Raw genomic sequence first — 27507 nt, 5'->3', positions numbered from 1 at the left:
AACATGGGAAAGTATGGGGGTGCTAGAATGAGGGAATATATGAGAACTCTCTGTACTTTCTGCTCAGTTATCTCTGTAAACATTAAAACTACCCTATTAATTCAAAAAAATAAACTCACAAAGATGCTCAACACACTTAAGAGCATTTTGAGTTTGTTTCTTATTTTGATTAAAACTGCTACATCTACTTTCTCCTACCCACTCTTGTTTTGTTCTGCTTTTCTGTTATGTTTGCAAAAATGTTAACCCATATAAAGAGGATTCATCCAAGGTGCTTTCCATAATCATTCCTTTTTGCATAAGGAGGTAAAATATGCTTCATACAAAGTGGGAAAATAATTTCTTCATTTATTAATCCAATTAAAAATAATGAGTGCTAAACTAAAATTACCAACCAAAATACCAAAGATGAGCAAAACAAATGCCTGTAGAAATAAGGGAAAAGATAAAGAAAAATTAGAATTATTTTTTAAAACCTTCATCCTCTCCAATAATGTATATAGTTCAAAATATATTAACTTTTTTTGATGTAGGTAAAAGACTTAATTAAAAAATGACAAATTATTTCTTAAAATAAGATTCTTAGAAGAAACAAACAAAACCCAACCTACCCCCAACTTTTTCCATGAAAGAAAATCCTCTCTGCTCATTTTAAGATAAAACAGTCCTGGGAACACAAAAATCAAACACGTTGATGTACTGGAACCTTAAAGTGGGGAGAAAAAAAAAAAAGAATGCCAGATTTAGATGTGAGACTAGATGATAATTTTACCTATTTTAGAAAACGGAACTTTTGAAATAGAAAACTTACCAACTATACCAAATACATTCCTAATGTCAGGAACATATATTGCAAGTAAAACAATGACAATATTGAGAGCTAGAGTGATCAAAGAATGGCGAATCCATGAGAACGGAAAATTGGAAAAAAACATCATCATTAAAGCTTTCCTTGCCTGTAAAACAGAAAAAGAAACAGATTTAAGCAAAGAGGAAGTGTCAAAGCCACACTACTTGCTTAGGGAAACCCATGTATGGCACGGGTACTATGATATTCCAAACCATTTAGATGCCCAAAATATAGCCTGGACTGTTACTGTAAAGTATTTGTTGCACATAAACTAAGAAATGTACCTATCTGTGTGACCTTCATAAAAGTTGTCTTGGTTTAATTCTTGAAAAAATCATCACATGCAATTTCTTTAGGTTGCATAATTTTCAAAATTACTAACCATAACACTGTGTGAAGAAATCTCAGGGTATCATTTTCAGGAAATTCAACAGATAAAAGAACAAATGGCTCAAAACAGAAACAGAAGTCATGCCATGGTAAAGAAATTCCATTTACTGTTTTATATTATTGTTTCACGGCATGTAAATAAGAAAAGTAGTCCATGATGTTTCCCACTGCCAAGGCAGGCAACAGGCGGTCACAGCCCACAAACTTCTATCCAGCCCCCACTGCACTCCTGGCACTGCAGTTCACACAGGAAGGGGGCAAACATCGGGAAGGCTCAGGTTTTCAGGAACTCACTGTTTAGGGATTCAAGATATTCATGTAGAAGCATTTGTACCCAAAGTTTATGTTTCTATTTTCCCAGAAATTCCTAAGATTCTTATGTATCACAACTAATGCAGAATGAAGATCCATTCTGTCCCTTAACTATAATTCTAGAGCAAATAAAATTTGTGACTAAGATTAAATAAATTTCCAATAAACCAGAAGGAGCTTACTTTTGCTGACTTGACTTTTTCTTCTTCATACACATTCTTTTGAATACAGAATTAAAGGGGGAAAAAAACCCCAAAAACTTTAGAACAACTATGGTCTCTAAATTGGAAACAATGCTGTGGGAAAGCGAAAATCTAAACTAAATCTGAAAAAGCACAAATTCGTTTAGCGGTTCACTGTTCTTTTTGTGCTTTCATGGGGCCATATGCAAGTATGAGGTCTTTGATCAATTCCTTGACAAATGAATAAGATACACGAGACTAGATGTGATTCAAACATTCTAGTCTGTAAAGAATTAGTGTTGCCATATTAGGGAGCTGCAACACCGAGGAACAAAACCTTGAAGAGTACTTACAGGGAAGTGGATTAGAGGGACTGTCAAAAGCACAGAAAATAGTATGCATAACTTCACAGTCATGATGACAACATCATGTGGCAAGTATTTACTGTAACCTTGCAGTAATTCTGACGCCACACTGTCTGTAAATTCAAAAAAATAAGGATCACATTATAAACTACTGAGATGTTAATAATAGCAACGCTATTTGCCTTTGCACAAACAGATCTTAGCAGATTTTGGAGTCCCGGTACCAAATCCATCTCTGGCCTTTTTCCTATCCTACGAAACACAGACACATTAGTCAAACATCTTCTTGGAACTTGCTGTCTTTTCTTTTAATGTAACTAGAAATTAGCCCAGGCAGATTCTCTAAAATTATGACAATGAATATATATATATATATATATTTTTTAATCTCAAAAAAAAAAATCTCTTTAGAACTTTTCCATAATCTGAAAGTTTTAAGCAACATCTATGTTATTTTGTAAAGTGCTTTCATGTGTACTGCTGAATTTGGTCCCTGTGATAACAATATAAGATAGTAGCTAATGGCAACCCACTCCAGTATTCTTGCCTGGAGAATACCATGGACAGAGGAGCCTGGCGAGCTACAGTCCATGGGGTCGCAAGAGTCACACATGACTTGGTGACTAAACCACCAGGTTAAAAATATTAACTGACTTGCCCAAGATCATACAAGACAAAGGGGCAGGACTGTACATCCAAATTTTTTGATGCCAAAGCCTTTCCTTAATATCATGATGTTTTCTAGGACCTTATAGTCTCACGCATGTTACCTGCTTCATCAACACTTCATCTATAGATTTGTGTTTCATAAAGGAGAATGCAGTGCTAGGGCAATGGCTCCCTCAGCAAGCTGGTGTGGTAGTCAGCGACAGAATCGGAGCGAGCAGACCATGCTTTGCTCCTTGGTGTTGCTTCTACCCTTATGTCATCCTCACCCCAGGCCAGACGAGGACTGTGAAGAGTGGGTACTCAAGAGAACTTCATATCACTGCCATGCAGGGAAAGATGAGTTTCTACTTAAAATACAGTGGTGGATTTTTTTAATTTGAGACCGAATGCTTTGGGAAAGTCACTTTGGAGAAAGTTAAAAAACAAATCAAACACAACTCTGTTTTCAAAGACCTTAAAATTTAAAGGGTGATAAGATGAAAGACACATACATATAATAGAAGGTGTATAAACACAGATACGCACTTAAGTGGCAGAAGGTCTAAACAAAGAACTATGCTGATTTTGAACAGGGAAAGATAACTATGGCTTTGGGATGAACATGAAAGAAATTCAGGAAAACCTGAAGAGAGTCATCCTGAGATAGTGAGCAGCGAGATAGTAGAAGCGGGACTTGAACTCGGGGGTTGAACAGACCAAGATTCAAAATCTACTACTTAGTAGCAACTTAACTTCTTTGAGTCTCTTGGTTTTTACATCTGTAAAATGGGGACAATAATATGTTGACCTATAGGGTTGCTGAGAGCATTACATTAATTAACCTATGTGTGCTCACACTCAAAGATGTTGAGGGAGAAGTTCTGGAACCAAGAACCAGCACAAGCAGAGGCCACCAAGCAACAAAGGGAATTTGCATCTGAGAAAACAAGCAGCCCAGGAGCACTAGAGAGGCTGAAAGACTGCACTATAGAGCCAACAGCGACGGGTGATAAGGCTGGAAATGCATGAATGACCAAGCAACAGAGCTATTTGTACAGTCAGGACTCAATCTGGTAGGCCACAGAGATGCAATGGCTTCTGAAGAACAGCATGTTATGATTTAAACTAAGTAGGAAGACAGACTGTAAGAAAAAGAGATCCAAAACAGGACTAACAGAAGGCTACTGTCATAATCACTGAGAAGTAATGAGAATCTGAACTAGATTAGTAACGATGGAAATGGGATAGAAACCAATTGTGGAAAGTATCAAAGACATACTTGACATAATGCGGGACTAATGGACCAGGCAAGAAATTAAGAAGAGCCAGGAAAGCTGAATTCTAGTCCCAAATATGAGAGATACTTGTGAGTCTTTGGAGACACATGGCAAACTATTTTCACTTTCTGAATCATAAAAATGAATTATTAACACATTGCTTAACAACTTTGTAGACTTTTAAAATGGTCTGGTTATTACACAACATTTGGGTATTGGCCTGCTCACCAGAGGAACACTTTATTCCTCATCTTATAATGCTTCAACATCTGTAATCAGAACCAATATCATTAATCTAGGTACATACTTATTGGTCCCTTAAACCTGACAAAATTTAGATATTAAACTGAGTCTTAAGAACACTGAATAAAGGGACCCCAAGCAGCTCCAGAAGCCTGAGGAACTAGATTTATTACAAATTCAAAATACCTGTCACATATCTACTTTCCCGAGATAAAAGGCTTTTTCCTGAGCCAGCAGTTCTGTGTTCTTAGCTGAGCCTTAACATGTGTAAGGGATAGAGGACAGCACACTTCTCCGGATTCAGACAAATCTCTACAAATCTCAGGAAGGACCCAACAGTGATTCCTGCAAGATGTATATTCTACTGAAGCCAGGTGGCTGTCCTGTTTAATATACACTGTCAAACAGGGGATGATTTTATAAAGATTCCTGAAGAATAACTGAAAGATCACTGGACTAATATTCAGGAGACGCAGGAGACACGCCTCTATTGTTGGACAGGTCACTCCACCCAGGCCTTAATCGGTGACAAGCCCTTCTGATAAGGCCTCAGGTTCAATCAGCACTTTCTTTCTGAAAGACTGAAAGCTACTGCTATTCCAACAGAAAAATACTGTAAAAGATTTACACTTTTATACTGCAAAAAAGCATATACTTATACCGCAAAAAAGAAAACACTGTGAACAGCAAGCCAATTCCTGAATCTTCTTCTGTCTTTGGAGAAGGAACTACTTTTATATCATTCTTTCTTTCCTTCTCTCTGTCACCTACCTACCAACCTACCGTGTGATTTTTCTTAGATGCACAGTTCTCCATTACATAAAATGTGGATATTCTGAAGAATTTGAATCAGTGGAGAAGGGTTAAGTTAGAGACAACAACTCTTACTTGATAACCAAGAAAATCCCTGTGTGGAAACATTTCACGTACATGATGAAAATATTTAGTCTCCGTGTTCAAGCAAAGACAGATACGTAGATAGGTAGGTAGGTAGAGATATACCTGGAACTTAAGTAAGCCAGGTTTTTCCAAAAGTTCACTCTGAGAATGACGGGAAAATGGATTCTATGGCATAATTCCTGAGGAGGTAGGTAGCACAGAAATACAGGCATTGATTCTGGAGAGAGTCAGAACTGGATTCAAACCTCAACTCATTCTTCATTAACTGCAGGTACTAGCCAAGGTGGCCAATCTTATCTGAACCTGTATCTTGCAGAGTTGTAAGGTATGAGTTAGGCAATGTATATAAAACACCTTGCATCTTACATAATAAATGTTACTTCAACAGATGTATTAAAATCCATCCTTCCTCCACTTCCCCTTTAATATAAACTTTCGTACAATTTAACACGGCTCCTAACATCTCATAGGAATTTTTACATAACTACTTTTCGGCTATCCTGGAAATTGGCAGGCATTTAAGGTTTCCTACAGATAGTTCTGTTTATCCATAGGGAATAAAAGGAGGCACGTTTTTTGGACCTTTTCTCAATTTTGAAGATCCCTAACTAGAATATTCAGAAATCTAAGATCATGGCATCTGGTCCCATCACTTCACGGCAAATAGATGGGGAAACAGTGGAAACAGCATCAGACTTTATTTTTTGGGGCTCCAAAATCACTGCGGATGGTGATTGCAGCCATGAAATTAAAAGACGCTTACTGCTTGGAAGGAAAGTTATGACCAACCTAGATAGCATATTCAAAAGCAGAGACATTACTTTGCCGACAAAGGTCCTTCTAGTCAAGGCTATGGTTTTTCCAGTTGTCATGTATGGATGTGAAAGTTGGACTATAAAGAAAGCTGAGCACCGAAGTATTGATGTTTTTGAACTGTGGTGTTGGAGAAGACTCTTGAGAGTCCCTTGGACTGCAAGGAGATCCAACCAGTCCAGCCTAAAGGAGATCAGTTCTGGGTGTTCATTGGAAGGACTGATGTTGAAGCTGAAACTCCAATACTTTGGCCACCTCATGCACAGAGCTAACTCATTTGAAAAGATCCTGATGCTGGGAAAGATTGAGGGCAGTAGGAGAAGGGGATGACAGAGGATGAGATGGTTGGATGGCATCACCGACTCAATGGACATGGGTTTGGGTGGACTCCGGCAGTTGGTGATGGACAGGGAGGCCTGGTGTGCTGTGGTTCATGGGGTCGCAAAGAGTCGGACATGACTGAGTGACTGAACCGAACTGAACAGTATTTGTGCCAGGTGACAATTTCAATTTATAAAAACATACAGCTATTCTACAAAGTTTTTGCTGAATTCCTAACAAAGACCCTGCTGGAGTATCTCATTGCTACAGAAAGGTCTTACTGTGCTCAACTCTGTACAAAAACAAACCTAACAACCAAAAATAGTTCATGTATTTCAAAAATGCTGTTTCCCTAATAATGACCAAAAAACATTAAACCATCTATCTTAGCTTTCCTTGTAGTATATCCAGGATCATGTTGGAAGTAGGAAGTATGCTCTTCCTGGTGGTGTGCAGAGCTCTACCTCTCTTAGCTGACACAGCACTAAAATGCAAGAGCAGATTTTGGTTCATCAGTTGCTTTTATTACTGTTGAAATGATGTAGAGTTAGCCAGAAAAGCACTATAGAGAGCAATTATAACTTTCTCACACATTGAAAACTCCAAGATAATACACTAATAATAATATACAGAAGCTACCATATTTAAATTAGACTTTATTAATGAGAGTAAGGAGAGAAGTATAGTGCTGAAAAAAGAGCACCTGAAATTATGAAATTATTGCAATAATGCTGTGTGCCAGATACTGTAATAGGCATTTTACATACAACTTGTTTCCTCTTCAATACAACGCTATACAATTATCTCTATGTTACACATAAGGAGATGAAGGTGGTGTAAGGTGAAGTACCCTGTTCAAGATCACATAGCTAGTTAGAGCAGAGTGGTTTTTTCAACCATATTTGTTGGGTTTCAAAATCCAGACCCTTTCTACTGGGCTTAGGAAAGGTGGCTATGCAAGTAAATGTCCAAAAACTTGTCAGAGCTGAAAAATATCTGAGAGGCAGGCAAAACCATTACATCTCATTGTGAATGTCTAAAACCTGAAACACATATACATAAGGCCACTCACCATGAATTCAGTGTCAAAACAGCTAAATATCACAAGAACAATAATAGCCGTCTATCTGGAGTGTTGTTATAAGAACATTCATAGACTGAAAAGTGCATTCAAGAATTTGACAAATTGAGTGTAATTTATTATGTGTTTGTTTACAAATTAAACAAGTGTGTCTGCAAATTAAACAAGAGAGCTTACAAGTTTTTCTCTTGTTGTAGACTTTTAAGTTTTTCTTGAGGTTCTTATCAGAAGACAGAAAAACACACTAAGCATGTAACCTTTCAAAAATAAAAGAAAATTTCACTTTTATGAATTTAAAAGTGTCTTTTAAGAATTTAGGGAGAAAGGTCATGCCAAAGCACAGAATACACACCGCAGAGCTGTGTGAATTAAGTCTGAAGGCAGAGGTCTCTGACCCAAGTGTGCAACTACAGTCTAGCACGAAACTCTTTCCTTCCTTGACTTGCTCTTTTGCCATTAAGATGACTGATGCTCTTAATCTCCCAAACTGCTGAACTAGAGTCTAATATATTGAAATTTCAACGTAAAAAATAAAATCATTATTGTACTTTTTTTTCCTTCACAGAAAGACTTCAATGTTTCTCAGCCCAATATTTTATTTTTAGGTGTTTATTTTAAGAAAATTTTCATATAAAGTTATCAATCTTGAACTTGATCCACTCTTTTAAAAGAAAGAAAATTAGTTCTTTAAGACCTGTAGAGCTACCACAGGAGTGCACTGAATTCTGTCAGCCTGAACAGATTAACTTGCTAATGAAAGGCAGAAACAAAGTCCATATTCAGGTGTGAGATCAACTACAGAACAACTTATATTGTCATCCATAATGAAATAATATGCTTACCATAAAAAGTGAGGTACCCAAAGAGTGCAGATATAAAATAAATGAGAAAACTTAGAGCAATTGCTGTATTGGTTACATTCTGCATCCTTTTCTTAGAAGGGCTAAAAGACAAAAATGGCAAAATTAGAATCAGAGAGAGACACGGGTTTGATCCCTAGGTTGGGAAGACCCCCTGGAGGAGGGCATGGCAACCCACTTGAGTATTCTTGCCTAGAGAATCCCATGGACAGAGGAGCCTGGCAGGCTACAGTCAGTCCATAGGGTCACAAAGAGTTGGACACGACTGAAGTGACTTAGCACCATCTGAATTAATCTAAATAAATAGATATAAGGATTCCTTAATCACTCAAGCCCTGATTCATTAATAACTACACAACAGAATTCCTGATTTTAAATTACTGTGCAAAGGATTATGCTTCCAAGAAATATTCTCAACTTAGACAGAACTAACACCTAGAATCAAGTGATAGGAGGGAAGGGATTCATGGAGGCAAATATCATTCAATCTGAAAGTCCTAGAAGTCAAAAGAAGCAATGAATACATTTAATATATTCCAGGATTCTATAGTACCTTTGAAGTTCACAGTATATGGGCAGTATTGAGGTGTGGCATAGAAATGAAAAGGCCATGGTTGGTATGGCATAAGCACTCTGAAAAAAAAAAAATTTAAGATTAAATTACTAAATTGTACTCTGTTGAAACTACTATTTCATTTGAAAATAAACTCAGTTTTTTAAAAAATGAATTTAGCTATATTTCATTTTTCATAAATCATCTGTTTATAAAACATGTTGTTGTTATTAGTGTTAAATGAGACACACAGTTATGGTCACTAGCAAGTATTTTACTTGATAGGTGGATTGTCTGTACTAGCTGAAATATTTCTTGGCTGCTTCTATCCATGTTGTTTTTACTGCAGTCACTACTGCTTCTATATTATTTTGGTAAGATAAAAATAATTTAGGTAAGATAAATAACATTTAGATAAAATCAAATATAATAAAATTTTAGAAATGATCTTATTATAATTCTCAGTCTTTCCTAATGTAAGTATTAGGAAATCTTAAATATATCTTACTACCCTAAGCAGCATTAATACTTATGCTTTTGAACCAGCTTTCACCAAGTCAACCTAAGTACCCACTTATTCTAAGAGAATAGTGAATGTATTAATACATTTTAGCATTTTTGGAGAAGGAAATGGCAACCCACTCCAGTGTTCTTGCCTGGAGAATCCCAGGGATGGGGAGCCTGGTGGTCTGCTGTCTATGGGGTTGCACAGAGTTGGACACGACTGAAGTGACTTAGCAGCAGCATCTTTAGGGTCTCTTTCAATGGGATTGAACATGATTTAGTCTAGACCAACAAATTCTTGGTGATCCACTGGAATATACGATCACAAGTTGTTGCTGTTTTTAAATTTAGAATAATTAAGAACCAGAGAAAGTTACAAAGCAAACAAAAGTTACCATCTAAGTGAAAATACTGTCTTTACAAGTGGATGGTAATGATTTACTTTCTCTTTTCTACTCCAAAAAATTTCTCCTTAACTAATTTAAGGCTCTTTAGCACAAGAAGTTCCAAATGACTGAAGACCTGTCTTCAGACACAAGACCTCCTCCTAAAATATCTGAAGAGAGCTGGGAGGAAGGAAAGCTGGAATATTTCCCAAGGCTAAATTAGGGGAAAGAGTGTTCAATTCACAAACTTTTTTTCATATATTTCTCAGTTTCCTGACTTATTAATTACCCTACCTAAATCTTTAAGACATGCGGAAGCCATTACTATGCAAAAGATGTGGTAATCTCCCTTGTGGGGCCAGACAGACATTTCTCATTTTAAAACTGGGGAGTAAGGGAGTTCTCTGATGGCCTAGTGGTTAGGATTCTGGGCTTTCACAGCCATGGCCTGGGTTCAATCCATGGTCAGGGAACTGAGATCCCGCAAGCCATGAAGCACAGCCCCCCAAAAAAACAAAAACAAAAAACCTGGGGAATAAAAAGGAGAATTTTGCATGGAGGAGTTATCACACTAAAATGCTATACTAATAGAGTTGCACATGAGTGGAGGGTATTCTAGCGTCTAGGACCTCCACTTTAGAGAATCAAAAACTGTACATGAAGAAGCCTACAGCAACAAGGAAGACATGGAGCTCTTCTAGAACGGTTAAAGTAGAGATCATCCAGATCACAGTTTCCTGTCTCCTCTGCTGATGCTTAGGGGCTCCTGCAGGCATTTCCAGTATCGTAGGGCTCTCGGAGAAGGCAAGGGGACTTGGTCTTTCAGCTTCTGCTATAGGCATCACAAATTTTAACTTTGGAATGTCAGCCAGGAGACACATTGTCAGTGCTCAATTGCTGGTCCAATCATGAGGCTGTTTAGCCACAGACCAAGGTTCTACTCACAGGGGAGGAGTTTTTGATATAATTGGCTATTTAGCTTTACAAGTCCAGAGGGCAACAGGAAGTCTGTATCCACAGAGGACCTTATTGGCCAGACCAGACATTCGGTAAATCTGTTCTTTTAGGCAGTGGCCCATTTAAAACAGGCTCCATTTAAAGGCATGCCAAAAAAAAAAAAAGGTGGCTGTTTCATAATGGGCCACCCTGTGTTAAATAATATTATTCTTCTGGTAAGCAACCCTATACTTAGCACTGTCATGAAAATTAATTAGTTACAGGTACAAAGACCTAAGAGACTCTGTTACACAAATCTCTTAAAACTTGAAATGTGAAAAATCAACCGAAAGTATCTGTTAATAACTTACACACCTCTTTGGAGAAATGAAAGAGCTTTGGTTTACAATCATCTGTAGCACTTGAAATCTGTTTAAGAGGATTGAGGGGAAAGAGAGAAACCAACAGTTATTAAAAGTTAGAACACTTAGGGAAAAAAAAAAGAGAGAGAGAGATGAATTTATTATTACTGGGCTCTCAAATAAAAATATTTCAAAACAAAGTTCCAAAATGCAATATAGCCATACTTTTTTATTAATTAGGCAAAAACCATTATTAGTCAAAAAATTTTAGCTTAAAATAAAACAAAAAGCTAGAAACAAACTGTTACCTGAAAATACTGTTCTACATAATTTAATGTCAGAGGACAAGGGATGGACCATTTTTTAATTATTACCTGTAAAAATAAGTAGAATCAGATTATTTCTTACAAATCTCATGACAAGAAATTGATCTCAAATAGGTCAGCATTTTTTCAATTAATCTTAACACTATAACAAATAATATGCAAACAGAACTATAACAAATAATATGCAAACAGAAGATATTTTATTTATGGGATTTCCCCTGGTTAGCATGGGGTCATCATTTGACATGTGCCCTATAGTGGGGGAGGGTGGGGGTGCTGTGTATCTGTTCAGTGGAGATCTCCCCCACTGAACATTGAGCATACTCTCCTGACAGCTTTCAAAACTCCAATAGTATCAAGGCATTAAAAGAAAATGCAGCTCAGAATGGGAACATGATGTTCCCCTATACGGCTATTTGCGGACCTGGCATCAGTAGCAGATAGAGAAATATTAATAGCAGTTTTAGAAATGACCACAGGCAGATGCAAAGGGGGAGGGATGGCTGATGCATGGGCACTGTTTTTCCTCGCTGTTCTAAGACTTATGTTATTTTGTTGTATGTGGATGAATCTGGCAAAGAATAAGAGCACAAAGCTAAGGAACTAGAGATGATAAAATGAATTTTTTAAAAAATTGAAAGAAATCCAGGAGAATGCTACTCCCCAGAAACAGTCAGTGAAAATGGTTAGGCTTTTACTCTTAACTGTGGGCATCCTGTTCCTAGACCTACAGTGGAGTTGTGCCAGCATCACCATTGTTGTGGTTGTTTCAGGGCACATAATTATTCCGTAAATCCTTGCTCTGGGCTGAAACCCAGCAAACAAAAGGGCAAGGGGGAATAAAGGAAGCATCTGTCCTTTGTAGCAGACAAGTAAGTAAACACTACTCCTATTTGCTATCTATCTAGTTTTGTTAACTAATTCAATCAAAATTTTATATAGTGATAAACTGAAAAAAATATACTTTCAGGATTAAGTTAATGAGTGAACTGAAAAATTACTCTTATTTAAAACTCACCAAGGGAAAAAAAAAAGAACTATAATGATAATTGAGCAAGTTGCTTTGACATTTCTAGGTAAGTTTTTCATATGAAATAAAACTAAATAGACAATTTATTAGGAGGAAAAAAATCAAAAGCAATAATTTCACGATTTTTTTCTGATATGTTTCCCCAAAGCGGGTGAGGATGGGGTGGGGTAGAAGGTTGTTGCTGGTCTCTCTCAGCCCTGCTCCAAACCCAGCATCTCACATTTCCTCCTCACTACTAGTGGAGGCAGTAGCAAGAACCATTTACTGATCATGTACCAGAGACATTGATAAAGGTCGGTATGTGAGCCACTTCATTTTATCAGCTGTTGTCACCAGACTTGCAAATCCAAATACTTCAAAACAATGCTCCAAAATGCAATGTAATTATTATTTTTTGTTAATAAGAAAATACCACTTCTCAGCCTTCTGGCTAAGATTAAGTGTAGAAAATATCATTAGCAGCCTGAATTTATATTAACATAAAATTCAGTTACTAGAGCTTATTTCTCTGCAGAGACCCACCTCAAGCCCAAGCCCGGGGGGAGACAGAAGTGATGTCCTAGAAAGCAGAAGTACAGGACAGGCATGGAAGATACCCCATAACAAAGGGTAACAGGAGGTCCTTGCTCAGGCTGAAGGCAGAGCACAGTAAGAAGATCCACCCAGGGGTTAGAAAGAAAAAGAAAGAAAAAAAAGATTAAGCATCAGAAACACTTGCTCACTTGCACAGAAGGCTTTTCCTTCTTCTCTCTGCTCCAAGACCTTCCCATCTTTCAAGGCTCAGCTCAAATTTTATTTCCCTCCACATCCTTCTTTATTCTAGCTGTTGGTGATCATTCTCTCTTCTCAACTCTTATAACTCCTATTCTGAAGCAGATATATCAACATTTAACTATGTATTAACTATGCTATTCTCTATTTTTTTTTTCTAATAAATTTACCTTATTTTCCCAACGAGATGGACAGATCCTTACAAGTAGTATCTTAGTTAAACTACCACAACTCTGACGACTAACATAGTGCACAGAAGAAGGAAAGCCAAATCTAACCAAAATCAATTCAGATGGCTCTCTATTCTCATTATTGACTTATTAAAATGTTAGGTCTAATATTAGGATTAGAATACCAATCTGTTATTATTCTGTCTCAAGACAGAACTTTTATTTATTTATTTATTTCCATTTTCTATTCTTTGTGCTTTTTATTTATTTATTTTTTAATTTAATTTTATTTTTTAACTTTTTTTTTTTACAATATTGTAAGAACTTTTAGAAACACTGTAAATTTGTGTTCAAAAACAAAGCAAAAAAGATACCATCATGCTGAGCCACTGTTACAACAAACTTTATTTTTAAATTTTTAGATATTTCAGCTGGAGCAAAAATTTATGTCAAAAAATTTTAAGCAAAATAAATATCTGGGCTTCCCTGGTGGCTCAGACAGTAAAGAATTTGCCTGCAATGCAGGAGACCTGGGTTTGATCCTTGGGTTGGGAAGATGAACAGCTACTCCTTCCAATATTCTTGCCTGGAGAATTTCATGGACCGAGGGGTCCGGCAGGCTATAGTCCACAGGGTAGTAAAAAGTTGGACACCACTGAGTGACTAAAACTTTCAATTTTTTTTCAAGGATGTGGGACAATAGATGAGAGTGTAGGTTTTGATTTGCATTGTTGGAGAGCATAATTTAAGCAAATAATACTTTTATGGGCCAATTTTTAAAAATTTAATAATAAATGCTACATAGATTTACAAACACATATTGATACTTTCTTGGGCTCCAAAATCACTGCAGATGGTGACTGCAGCCATGAAATTAAAAGATGCTTGCTTCTTGGAAGAAAAGCTATGATGAACCTAGGCAGCATATTAAAAAGCAGAGACATTACTGACAAAGGTCGATATAGTCAAAGTTACGGTTTTCCCAGTAGTCATGTATGGATGTGAGAGTTGGACCATAAAGAAAGCTGAGTGCTGAAGAATTGATGCTTTTGAACTGTGGTGTTGGCAAAGACTCTTGGAGTCCCTTGGACTGCAAGGAGATCAAACCAGTCAATCCTAAAGGAAATCAGTCATGAATATTCATTGGAAGGACTGATGCTGAAGCTCCAATAGTTTGGCCCCCTGATGCAAAGAAGTGACTCACTGGAAAAGACCTTGATGCTGGAAAAGATTGAAGGCAGGAGGAGAAGGGGACGACAGAGGATGAGATGGTTGGATGGCATCACTGACTCAATGGACATGAGTTTGAGCAAGCTGTGGGAGTTGGTGATGGACAGGGAAGCCTGGCGTGCTGCAGTCCATGGGGTCGCAAAGAGTCAGACATGACTGAGTGACTAATCTGAATTGATTGATAAAAATGGGGCTTCCCTGGTAGCTCAGGTGGTAAGAATCTGCCTGTAATACAGGAAACCCTGGTTCGATTTCTGGGTCAGGAAGATCCCCTAGAGAAGGGATAGGCTACCCACTCCAGTATTCTTGGGCTTCCTTGGTGGCTCAGATGGTAAAGAATCTGCCTGAAAAGCAGGAAACCTGGGTTCATCTCTGGGTTGGGAAGATCCCCTGGAGGAAGGCATGGAAATCCACTCTAGTATTCTTGCCTGGAGAATCCTCATGGACAGAGAAGCCCAGCAGGCTTCTCTGGGACTGAGCAACTAAGCACAGCATAGCAATAAAAATAATTAATGAAAAAAAGTACAATGGAAAAAAAAATCCTAATATTATCAGGATTAATATTATTATTAAACATTAATAACATTTAATGTTTATTAATGTTTAATATTAATAATATTAAAATAATAATAAAAATTGGAATCCTTCAAAAAAATTGGGGTTAATATATACGTGTTTCCTTTCCTTAATCACTATGTATTTTAAAACTAACAAAAGAGTCTATAATAAATTCAAGCATACGTCATTTGATTGTGCTTTAGTTTACTGAACTTCACAGATACTGTGAAGTTCTTTCTTTATGGATTAAATGTTCATGGCAACCGGGTGTCAAACAAGGCCATTGGCACCATTTTTCCAAGAGCATTTACTCACATCATGTTTCTGTGTCACATTTTGGTAATTCTCACAATATTTCAAACTTTTTCATTACAATCATATTTGTGATAGTGATCAATCAGCTGTGCTCCGTGATCTTTGATGTAACTATGGTAACTGTTTTGGGGTTCCATGAACTGTGCCCATGTAAGATGGCAAACAATCCATAACTGTTGTGTATGTTCTGACTGCCCCATTGACTGGCAGTTCCCATCTCTCTCCCTCTCCTTGGGTCTCCCTATTCTGTGAGACACAAAAATACCAAAATTAGGCCAATTTATAAGCCTACAATGGCCTCTGTTTAAGTGAAAGGAAGGGTTGCACATCCCTCACTTTAAATCAAAAGCTGGAAATGATTACGCGCAGTGAGGAAGGCATGTGCAAAACTGAGATAGGCCAAAAGCACTCTTGTACCAAACTGTTAGCCAAGTGGTGGATGCAAAGAAAAAGTTTCTGAAGGAAATGAAAAGTGTTACTCCAGTGACTACACGAATGATTAAAAAAAAAAAAGTGAAACAGTCTTATTGCTGATATGGAGAAAGTTTTAATAATCTGAATAGAGATCAAAACAGCCACAACATTTCCTTAAGTCAAAGCCAAATCCAGAGCAAGGGCCCCAACTCTCTTCAATTCTATGAAGGGAGAGAAGTGAGGAAGCTGCAGAAGAAAAGTCTGAAGCCAGTGGAGGCTGGTTCATGAAGTTTAAGGAAAGAAGCCATCTCCATGACATCGAAGTGCAAAGTGAAGCAGCAAGTGCTGATGTAGAAGCTGCAGCAAGTTATCCAGAAGTTCTAGCTAAGATCACTGACGAAGGTGATTACTAAACAATAGATTTTCAGTGTAGACCAAAGAGCCTTCTATTGGAAGATGTGATCTAGGACTTTCATAGTTGGAGAGAAGTCAATGCTTGGTTTCAAAGCTTCAAAGGACAGGCTGACTCTCTTGTTAGGGGTTAATGCAGCTGGTGATTTTAAGTAGAATAGCACAATGCTATTTTACCATTTCACAAAACCTAGGGCCCTTAAGAATTATGCTAAATCTATACTCTGCCTGTGCTCTATGGATGGAACAACAAAGCCTGGATGACAATACATCTGTTTATTATTTTAAGCCCATTGTTGAGACCTACTGCTCAGGAAAAAAGCCCCCTTTCAAAATACTACTGCTCATTGACAATGCACCTGGTCATCCAAGGGCCCTTATGGAGATGTGCAACAGGATTCATGTTGTTTTCATGCCAGCTAACATAATATCCATTTTGTAGTCCATGATTTCAGAAGGAATACTGACTTTCAAGTCTCATTCTTTAAGAAACAATTACATGAGGCTGTAGGTGCCAGAGATGTGATTCCTCTGACGTATATGAGCAAAATAAATTGAAAATCTTCTGGAAAGGATTCACCATTCTAGATGAAATCAAAATATTTGTGATTCATAGGAAGAGGTCAAAATATCAACATTAACAGAAGTTTGGAAGAAGCTGATTCCAACCTTCATGGATGACTCTGATTTCGGCAGAGGAAGTCACTACAGACATGGTGGAAAGAGCAAAAGAACTAGAATTAGAAGTGGAGACTGAAGAAGTGACTGAATTGCCGCAATCTCACAACACAACTGAATGGATTCAGAGTGCTTTTTATGGAGGAGAAAAGAAAGTGGTTTCTTGAGATGGAATCTACTCCTGGTGAAGAGGCTATGAAGATTGCTGAAATGAATACAAAGGATTTAGAATATTACATAAACTTAATTGATAAAGCTATGGCAGAATTTGAAAGGACTGACTACAACTTTGAAAGAAGTCCTACTGCGGGTAAAATGCTATCAAACAGAAAAATCATCGCATGCTACAGAGAAATCATTTTTGAAAACAAGAGTCAGTGTATGCACCAAACTTCATTGTTATCTTAAGTAATCGCCACAGCCGCTCCAACCTTCAGCAACCACCACCCTGATCAAGGGACGACTTTTCACTAGCTAAAATAGATTACAACTTGCTGAAGACTCAGGTGATAGTGTTTTTTAGTAATATTTTTTTCTTTTCCATCAGGTTATTGCAAGATATTGAATATAGTTCCCTGTGCTATATAGTAGGTCCTTGTCATTTATCCATTTTATATATAGCAGTGTGTATATGCTAATCCCAAACTCATAATTTGTCCCCACCTTCTCTCCCTTTTGGTAATCCTAAATTTGCTTTCTGTATCTGTGAGTCTGTTTCTGTTTTATAAATAAGTTCATGTGTATCATTTTTTTAAGATTTCACAGTAAGTGACAGCATATGATCTTTGCCTTTTTCTTTCTGTCTTACTTCACTTAGTGTGATAATCTCTAGATTCATCCATGTTGGGGTAAATGGCATTATTTCATTCCTTTTTAAGGCTGAGTACTTAGAACATCTACTTCTGCTTTATTGACTACACCAAAGTCTTTGACTGTGTGGATCACAACAAAATGTGGAAAAGTCTGAAAGAGATACCAGACCACCGTACCTGCCTCCTGAGAAATCTGTATGCAGGCCAAGAAGCAACAGTTAGAACTGGACATGGAACAACAGACTGGTTGTAAATCGGAAAAGGAGTACATCAAGGCTGTAAATTGTCACCCTGCTTATTTAACTTATATGCAGAGTGTAACATGAGAAATCCCAGGCTGGATGAAGCACAAGCTGGAATCAAGATTGCCGGGAGAAATATCAATAAGCTCAGATATGCAGATGACACCACCCTTACGGCAGAAAGAGAAGAAGAACTAAAGAGCCTCTTGATGAAAGTGAAAGAGGAGAGTGAAAAAGTTGGCTTAAAGCTCAACATTCAGAAAACTAAGATCATGGCATCTGGTCCCATTACTTCATGGCAAATAGATGGGGAAACAATGGAACAGCGAGAGACTTTATTTTCTTGGGCTCTAAAATCACTGCAGATGATGACTGCAGCCATGAAATTAAAAGACGCTTACTCCTTGGAAGAAAAGCTATGACCAACCTAGACAGCATATTAAAAAGCAGAGACATTACTTTGCTAACAAAGGTCCATCGAGTAAAAGCTATGGTTTTCCAGTAGTCACGTATGGATGTGAGAGTTGGAATATAAAAGAAAGCTGAGTGCCAAAGAATTGATGATTTTAAACTGTGGTGTTGGAGAAAACTCTTGAGTCCCTTGGACTGCAAAGAGATCCAACCAGTCCATCCTAAAGGAAATCAGTCCTGAATATTCATTGGAAGGACTGATGTTGAAGCTGAAACTCCAATACTTTGGCCCCCTGATGCGAAGAATGGACTCACTGGAAAAGACCCTGATGCTGGGAAAGATTGAAGGCAGGAGGAGAAGGGGACAACAGAAGATGAGATGGTTGGATGGCATCACTAACTCAATGGACATGAGTGTGAGTAAGCTCCAGAAGTTGGTGATGGACAGGGAAGCCTGACAGACTGCAGTCCGTGGGGTTGCAAAGAGTCAGACAGAAAACAGCGACTTCACTGACTGACTAAGGCTGAATAAGCAATGAAGTGTTTTTAAATTAATGTATGTACATTGTTTTCTTAGACATAATGCTACTGTACATTTAATAGACTACAGTACAGTGTAAACATAACTTCTGTACATACTCAGAAATGATGTGTGTGACTCGGTTTATTGCAATGGTCCAGAACTGAACCTGCAATATCTCTGAGGTATGCCTACATGCCAATTAAAAGAGAAGTAAGAAGGAAGGACATAGTGTGTCTTCACTGCCTCATAGTAGACCAAATTTAAACTGTGCTCAAAGGTAAAAATCTGAGCACACGGTTTGTAAAGTAGGATAATAAACGCAGAATAAGGGTATTATTTCCATATGACAGCTACAGGAGAAATCTGCATCAAATTAAAGAGTATCTGCCATGACAGAAATGAATACTGTGAAAACTACGATAGACGTGTGGTATCAATATATTTTACCTGCTTCAAACTGTTGGCTATAAAAACCAAATTACTCCTACCTATGCAGCACTTGTGTGGTCAATTATCTGTGAAGAAAATATTCAATGTTATGTATACTGATTCTCTTTAATATCTGTATGTTCATTTGCAAATACAGGCCACTCTTAACCACGTAGATGCTTTTCAACAATCAAATTATGATGGAAATATTTTTTGTTCCCCTCTTAATGTGACACCTAAGAAGTGTGCTTATCATTTCACAATATATGTAAGTTAAGTCATCATGCTGCACACCTTAAACTTACACAGCACTGTATGTCAATTATATCTCAATAAGACAGAAAGAAAAAGGTCTTTTAAATAAGTGTATGTTCAACTCACTTATAAGATACAAGTCAGACAGTTTGTGGAGGGAGGGCAATGATTCTAATGTTGGTAAGTTCAACAAATGGTTAAATGGAAACACTGTCAAGTATTTTTAGTTTTAAGAGCATTCATTAAATAAATATTCCTGTACACTGGAACCAGGGTCACTTTCACTTCATTTAAATAATCTAAAGTTATTTTATCCTTGTATTCCAGAAGATAGTTTGGCCTAAGTTGTATGCATCCTAAATTGTTTTGACAGCTTGGAAATCTGGTTCTATCCTATGGTTTAACTAATGATGTGTTGTCTTGCTCTTTTGGATGGCATGTTTCTTTCATTCATTTCTCAATAACCCAGGAGAGTTTAAATAAGCTTATGATTTTAAGAGTTTAATCAAGCCATTTAGGCACGTATTTTGGAAAGTTTAAAATGTTTAATCCTACTTAAAGTTGGACAGATACTGACTGTGGAATAAGCTGCTAAGCAAAAAGAAAAGGATCTTTCCCCCCAGAATTTCACAGAAAGATAGTCTTTGGAATATTACAATCTGTTTTAGAAGAATTAAAAGGAAATCAGAAATTTAAATTCTCTTTTATCTTCATATTAAATTATTTTATAAAAAGTTTACCATCTGAGAGATATTTTTCCTATAATTAAAATGAGCTAATTTTAAAAAATATTCCACATGTGAAAAACAGTATTTCTGTGCAGTGAACTTTATGACAGCTTAACCAATGCTTAATAAATCAGATGGGAGAGAATTCAGGCACTCCAATTCTTACTAGATCTCTTCAGTGGGTAAACCCCTGAAGCTCTGGTTTCATTAATGGAACTAAGTTTTAAAATTAAGATGATTAGGATTCAAATTGATTTTACAGCTTAGAACCAGCCTGATTCTTATGCTTGAGAACCCCCAAAACATAAACATACATACACAATCTTGTACAGAAATAAGTGAATACTTAGACTTACTCAAAGAATTATACTCCAAGGTTTTAACAAAACTGGTGTGCTCTTCTCTCTAGTTAAGCACAGAGAAACTGAACCTGAAATGCTATTCTTGCTAAGCTTCTTCAAAATAGATACTATGAAGGAAACAGTTTTGCAGAATAAAAGTGCTTTTAATAACACACTGAAATAAAATGGGATACCTTTTCAATAAAAAACAGAGTAAAGAGAAAAAAAGACATTAACACAATGATTTCAATTTTAGTGAGGAGATAAGTAATATAGTATATTTTAAACTTACCACAAGAGCAAAGAACACCATAAAGAAAAATGATAAACTACTTGTGTAGCCAAGAAAGCCTGTAAAATAACAGTAAAATAAAAAGCAATTTATAAGGAAAGTGATCCTAACATGCAGCTAGAGCTATACATCTCGGGCATGTTTTTTATTACACTGCTTGGTATCTGGGGCTTAGGGCTGAGAATAACAACATTCCGACTATCTGTCACAGATCATTTATGTAGCTCTGTACGGCAGAATTGGAACTGGCTTACCACTAATGGCACACTGTAAGGAAAGGCTGCTCTTTAATGTTCCGCTGTAAAGATTTTATTTTAGTGGGGCAGACAAAATACTACTGCAAACCAAGTAATAGGTTAACTAGGCAGGGCTGAAGGCTGAACAACCTAAAATAAATCCAAGTTCAAAATTATTCACAATCACCTTCTGATAAAACTGTGGAACTGTGAAATTTAAAAGCCCCTTAACGTTATTTCTTTTTTCTCTTTTCTTATAAACAAATAACATCCTCTTCTCTAGAGACTTACCTATTTTAGGAAGAAGTGCAAGAGGGAACACAATGCCAACACAAATGATTATTAGTAGTGTGTCTCCATCAAGATACCAAGACCTATTAGGGGAAAAAGTTCTACTTGAGGTACAGAGCAACTAAAACCACCTTGACATATTTTGTAATAAAATAATATATTGAATATATCATAAATATATTTAATATGATAACAAGTTTGAGGGAATATAAAGATTTATTAAAAATGGAAAGGAGCTATATTTATAGCCATTATACCTGCATGGTAGAAAGATGGATAATTTTTCTTCTTATACAGTGGTTTTACATATTTTTAAAATTTTCAGGAAAGGGTATGAATTACTAGGAGAAAACATATTACATTTTTCATATAAAGGTAATAGAATACTGAATGAGAAAAGGTAGGTAAATGTGTGATTTGATTATTTTTTTTTAAAAATGGATGCAGAGTTATAAAAAAGTTAGAAAGATATACTTAAAATACCAAAAGCAGATATTTCTATGTAGCAGCACTGAGAAATCTTTGTGTACTGGTGGCATATATAAGGTTTTAAAGTTTCAATATAAAAATACATGTGTTGAAGTTTTTAAAAATCAGACTTAATTCCCTAAGAATTTAATAGTAAAGACTTCTCTTTGGTATATAATAATTAAGCAATTCATAAAAGAAGTGCAACTAGTAAATACACATGAGGAAAAATCCAATCTCTGATGTTAAAGAAATAACTAATAAGGCTATTGAGTACAAATATTTAAAAAATAATATTCAAGGATGTGAATAATTGGTCCTTCACACAACGTTAGTGATCTTGTCAATTAGCACTATCTTCTGGAAAAATACTGATAATGTGTGGTAATCTCTGAGAGAATAATCTAAGATATAAAGAATTCTATGTGCATGAAGCTGTGAGTATAACATTATCATAATATTAAAAAGTTGAGGAAAATCTTATATAACCAACAATAAAAAATGTTTGTCAAAAACAGCATACTCAATGGAATGTTAAACAGCTTTTTTTTTTTTTTTAAAAAGACAGTTTACTAAAACAGAAAATACTAATGATAAAAATACAAAATAATGATTATTAACTATGTTTTTAAAATGTTTTGGTGGAAAAATTCAAAGGAAATAAAATGATAGCAGGGATTGGGTAAGAGATGGTATTATGTATAATTTTTATTTGCTTTGTCTTCTAAATTGTCTGTAAAGTAGCTATCATTTTTACTCTGAAATATATGCATGTGCACATCAAAATGGTAACAAAGTAAAATTCATGCTGATATGAGAGCTGGGAGCATCAAAGATAACAGGTATTACTCTTTCAAGTCGTTTGTTAGATGTTCTCTGAATTTCCAGTTGACTATAATGTATCCTTTCACTACCAGCCAAAGTCTCCCACTGCCACGTTCAATTAAGAAAATGGACAAACTCCTAGAAACATACAGTGTACCAAGACTGAATCATGAAGAACTAAAAAAATATAAACAGACCAATAATGAATAAGGTCACTGCACCAGTAATAAAAAACTACCAACAAAGAAAAGCCCAGGACCAGATGGTTTCACTGGTGAATTCCGCCAAACATTTAAAGAAAAGCTAACGCCAGTGCTTCTCAAACTCTTCCCAAACACTGGACCATAGAGAACAGTTCCAAACTCACTTTATAAGGTGAGCATGCCCTACCATCAAAGCCACATAAGAACATTACAAAAAATATCCCTGGTGAATATATTATAAAAATTCTCAACAAAATATTAGTAAACCAAATCCAACAGCACATTAAATGCATCATATATTATGATCAAGTGGGATTTATCCATAGGATGCAAGGATGGATCAACAAATGAAAATCAGTCAACATGAAATAGCACATTAACAGAATGTAAGATAAAAAACACATGGTCAAAAACATTAAAACATATAATAAAAATGTTAAAAAATAGGTTTTATAAAAATGTTAAAAACATATGATTAAAAAATAGATGCCAAAAAAGCATGTGACAAAACACAATATTCATTTATGATTTAAAAAAAGAAAACTTCAACAAATTTAGTACAGAGGGAAGAAATCTCAACATAAGGGCCATATATAACAAGCTCACAGCTAATATCATACTCAACAGTGAAAGGCTTAGTTTTTCCTCTAAGGTCAGGAATGAGACCAGGATGCCTACCCTCACCACTCTTATTAAACATAGTACTGGAAGTCCTAGCTAAAACAATCAGGCAAGATAAAGAAATAAATGGCATCCAAATTGGATAAGAAGTAAATCTGTCTTTATTTGCAGATATGGTCTTATATATAGGAAATTCTAAAGACTTCAACCAAAAAAACTGTTAGAGCTAATCAAAAAATACTATAAAGCTGAATGATACATAAACAACGCACAGAAATCAGTTGTATTTTTATAAACTAAGAAGTATCTGAAAAAGAAATAAACAATTAGTTCGGTCGTGTCCAACTCTTTGCGATCCTGTGGACTGCAGCATGCCAGGCTTCCCTGTCCATCACCAACTTCCGGAGCTTACTTAAACTCATGTCCATCGAGTTGGTGATGCCATCCAACTATCTCATATTCTGTTGTCGCCTTCTCCTCCTGCTTTCAATCTTTCCCAGCATCAAGGTCTTTTCCAATGAGTCAGTTCTTCGCATCAGGTGGCCAGAGTACTGGAGTTTCAGCTTCAGCATCAATCCTTCCAATAAATAATCAGGACTGGTTTCCTTTAGGATGGACTGGTTTGATCTCCTTGCAGTCCAAGGGACTCCCAAGAGTCTTCTCCAACACCACAGTTCAGAAACACCAATTCTTCAGCACTCAGCTTTCTTTACAGTCCAGCTCTCAGATCCATACATGACTACTGGAAAAACCATAGCCTTGACTCGATGGACCTTTGTTGGCAAAGGAATGTCTCTGCTTTTTAATATGCTGTCTAGCTTGGTCATAACTTTTCTTCCAAGGAGCAAGCGACTTTTACTTTCATGACTGCAATCACCATCTGCAGTGATTTTGGAGCCCAAGAAAATAAAGGCTCTTGCTGTTTCCATTATTTCCCCATCTATTTGCCATGAAGTGATGGGATTGGATGCCATGATCTTCGTTTTCTGAATGTTGAGCTTTAAGCCAACTTTTTCATTCTCCTCTTTCACTTTCACCAAGAGGCTCTTTAGTTCTTCTTCGCTTTCTGCCATAAGGGTGGTGTCATCTGCATATCTGAGCTTATTGATATTTCTCCTGGCAATCTTGATTCCAGCTTGTGCTTCCTCCAGCCCAGTGTTTCTCATGATGTACTACTCTTCATAGAAGTTAAATAAGCAAAAAAAAAAAAAAAAGAAGAAGTTAAATAAGCAGGGTGACAATATACAGCCTTGATGTACTCCTTTCCCAATTTGGAACCCGTCTGTTGTTCCATGTCCAGTTCTAACTGTTGCTTCTTGGTTTGCATACAAAGTTCTCAGGAGGTAGGTCAGGTGGTCTGGAATTCCCATCTCTTTCAGAATTTTCCACAGTTTGTTGTGATCCACACAGTCAAAGGTTTGGCATAGTCAATAAAGCAGAAATAGATGTGTTTCTAGAACTCTCTTGCTTTTTCAATGATCCAGCAAATGTTGGCAATTTGATCTCTGGTTCCTCTGCCTTTTCTAAATCCAGCTTGAACATCTGGAATTTCATGGTTCATGTACTGTTGAAGCCTGACTTGGAGAATTTTGAGCATTACTTTGCTTATGTGTGAGATAACTGCAATTGTGTGGTAGTTTGAACATTCTCTGAGATTGCCTTTCTTTGGGATTGGAATGAAAACTGACCTTTTTCAGTCCTGTGGCCACTGCTCAATTTTCCACATTTGCTGGCATATTGAGTGCAGCACTTTCACAGCATCATCTTTCAGGATCTGAAATAGCTCCACTGAATTCCATCACCTCCACTAGCTTTGTTTGTAGTGATGCTTCCTAAGGCCCACATGACTTCAGACTCCAGAATGTCTGGTTCTAGGTGAGTGATCACACCATCGTGGTTATCTGGGTCATGAAGATTTTTTGGATAGTTCTTCTGTATATTCTTGCCACCTCTTCTTAATATCTTCTACTTCTGTTAGGTCCATACCATTTCTGTCCCTTATCGAGCCCATCTTTGCATGAATGTTCCCATGGTATGTCTAATTTTCTTGAAGAGATCTCTGGTCTTTCCCATTCTATTATTTTCCTCTATTTCTTTGTATTGATCACTGAGGAAGGCTTTCTTATCTCTCCTTGCTATTCTTTGGAACTCTACATTCAGATGTGTGTATCTTTCCTTTTCTCCTTTGCTTTTCACTCCTCTTCTTTTCATAGCTATTTGTAAGGCCTCCTCAGACAGCCATTTTGCTTTTTTGCATTTCTTTTTCTTGGGGATGGTCTTGATTCCTGTCTCCTGCAAAATGTCAGAAACCTCCGTCCATAGTTCTCAGGCACTCTATCAGATCTAGTCCCTTAAATCTATTTCTCACTTCCACTGTATAATCATAAGGGATTTCACTCAGGTCATACCTGAATGGTCTAGTGGTTTTCCATACTTTCTTCAATTTCAGTCTGAATTTGGCAATAAGGAGTTCATGATCTGAGCCACAGTCAGCTCCTGGTCTGTATCCCACTCACAATAGCATGAAAGCAATAAAATACTTATAAATATTTAACCAAAGAAGTGAAAGACAGTCAAACTTAAATGAAAGAAATTGAAGACACAAACAACTGTGTTCATGGATCAAAATAATCAATATTGTTAAAATGTCCAAACTATCCAAAGCTATCTATAGTCAGTGCAATCCCTATCAAGTCCTAATGACAGTTTTTTTCTCAAAATAGAACAAAAATTCTAAAATTTGTATGGAACTACAAAAGGCTCCAAATAGCCAAAGCAATCCTGAGAAAGAAAACCAAGTTGACTTCAAAGTATACTGCAAAGCTTTAGTAATCAAAACAATACAGTACTGGCATAAAACAGACACATAGTTCAAAGGAACAGACTATGGCGCCTCGGCATACTCTCCCACCCCATATACTGTCAACGAATATTTGAGAAAGGACTCAAGAATATTCAGTGGGAGTCTTTTCAAAAAATTAGACTGAGGAAATTGGATAGCCATATACAGAAAAATGAAATCTATCTTATACCATTCACAAAAATTAACTTGAAATAAATACTCAAATGTAAAACCTGAAACTATATAATTTATAGAAGAAAACATAAAGAAAATGCTCCTTGACATCGGTCTTGGCAATAATTTTTTTTTTAATATGACACCAAAAGCACAAGCAACAAAAGCAAAAATAAATGGAACGATATCAAAATGAAAAGTTCTGTACAATAAAAGAAACAATTACCAGAATGAAAAGGCAGTCTACAGAACGAGAGAAAATATTTCCAAATCATATATCTGATGAAGGGCTAATATTCAAAATATATAGAGAACTCTTACAATTCAATAGCAGAAAATCAAACAAATCCAATTTCTAAATGGGCAAAGTAAATAAATAGATATTTTTTCCCAAAGAAGATATATGAATGGTTAACAGGTACATGAAAAGATGACCAATATCACTAATCAGGGAAATACAAATCAAAATCGCAAGGAAATATCATCTCACACCTGTTAGTATGTATATCATCAAAAAGACAAGAGACAACAAGTATTGGCAGGGATGTGGAGAAAAAGAAGATCTGTGCACTTTTGGTGGGAATGTGAATTGGTTCAACCACTATGGAAAACAGTTCCTCAAAAAAGTAAATGCAGAACTACCACATGATTGATCCAACAATCCCATATCTGGGCATATATTTAAAGACAATGAAAACAGGATATCAAAAAGATATCTGCACTCCCATGTTTATAGGCTATTATTCACAGTAGCCAAGATACGGAAACAATTTAAGTGTCTGTCAATGGATGAAGGGATAAAGAAAATGTGGGATAAAACACACACACACACACACACGGGAATATTATTCAGCCATGAGAAAGATATTTTGCCGTTTGTGACAACACTGATGGACACTGAGGACATTATGCTAAGAGATCAGTCAGA

The 27507-nt window shown here is 36.5% G+C and overlaps 1 protein-coding gene across 3 annotated transcripts in view; it reads right to left on the bottom strand.

Moving 5' to 3' along the window:
• Positions 1 to 328: 328 nt before the first annotated feature.
• Positions 329 to 27507, bottom strand: part of SLC38A6 (solute carrier family 38 member 6) — a 69998-nt gene continuing 42819 nt past the window's right edge. For 2 of the 3 annotated variants that reach the window (XM_002691023.7, XM_005212068.5), the window contains 10 exons: positions 21447 to 21529; positions 20920 to 20978; positions 11292 to 11357; positions 10997 to 11050; positions 8796 to 8875; positions 8225 to 8325; positions 2088 to 2212; positions 812 to 956; positions 612 to 706; positions 329 to 425 (listed from right to left, as the gene is read on the bottom strand). In XM_002691023.7, the coding sequence (XP_002691069.2) occupies positions 345 to 425; positions 612 to 706; positions 812 to 956; positions 2088 to 2212; positions 8225 to 8325; positions 8796 to 8875; positions 10997 to 11050; positions 11292 to 11357; positions 20920 to 20978; positions 21447 to 21529 (889 nt within the window). In that variant the 3' untranslated portion in view covers positions 329 to 344. The remainder of the gene's footprint in view (positions 426 to 611; positions 707 to 811; positions 957 to 2087; positions 2213 to 8224; positions 8326 to 8795; positions 8876 to 10996; positions 11051 to 11291; positions 11358 to 20919; positions 20979 to 21446; positions 21530 to 27507) is intronic. The other variant, XM_010809544.4, reaches the window with a different exon arrangement.

Source organism: Bos taurus, chromosome 10 (assembly GCF_002263795.3).
Source record: "Bos taurus isolate L1 Dominette 01449 registration number 42190680 breed Hereford chromosome 10, ARS-UCD2.0, whole genome shotgun sequence".
NCBI lineage: Eukaryota > Metazoa > Chordata > Mammalia > Artiodactyla > Bovidae > Bos > Bos taurus.
The sequence above is the reverse complement of the archived record's forward strand: the minus strand, read 5'-3'. Positions and strand labels throughout refer to the sequence as shown.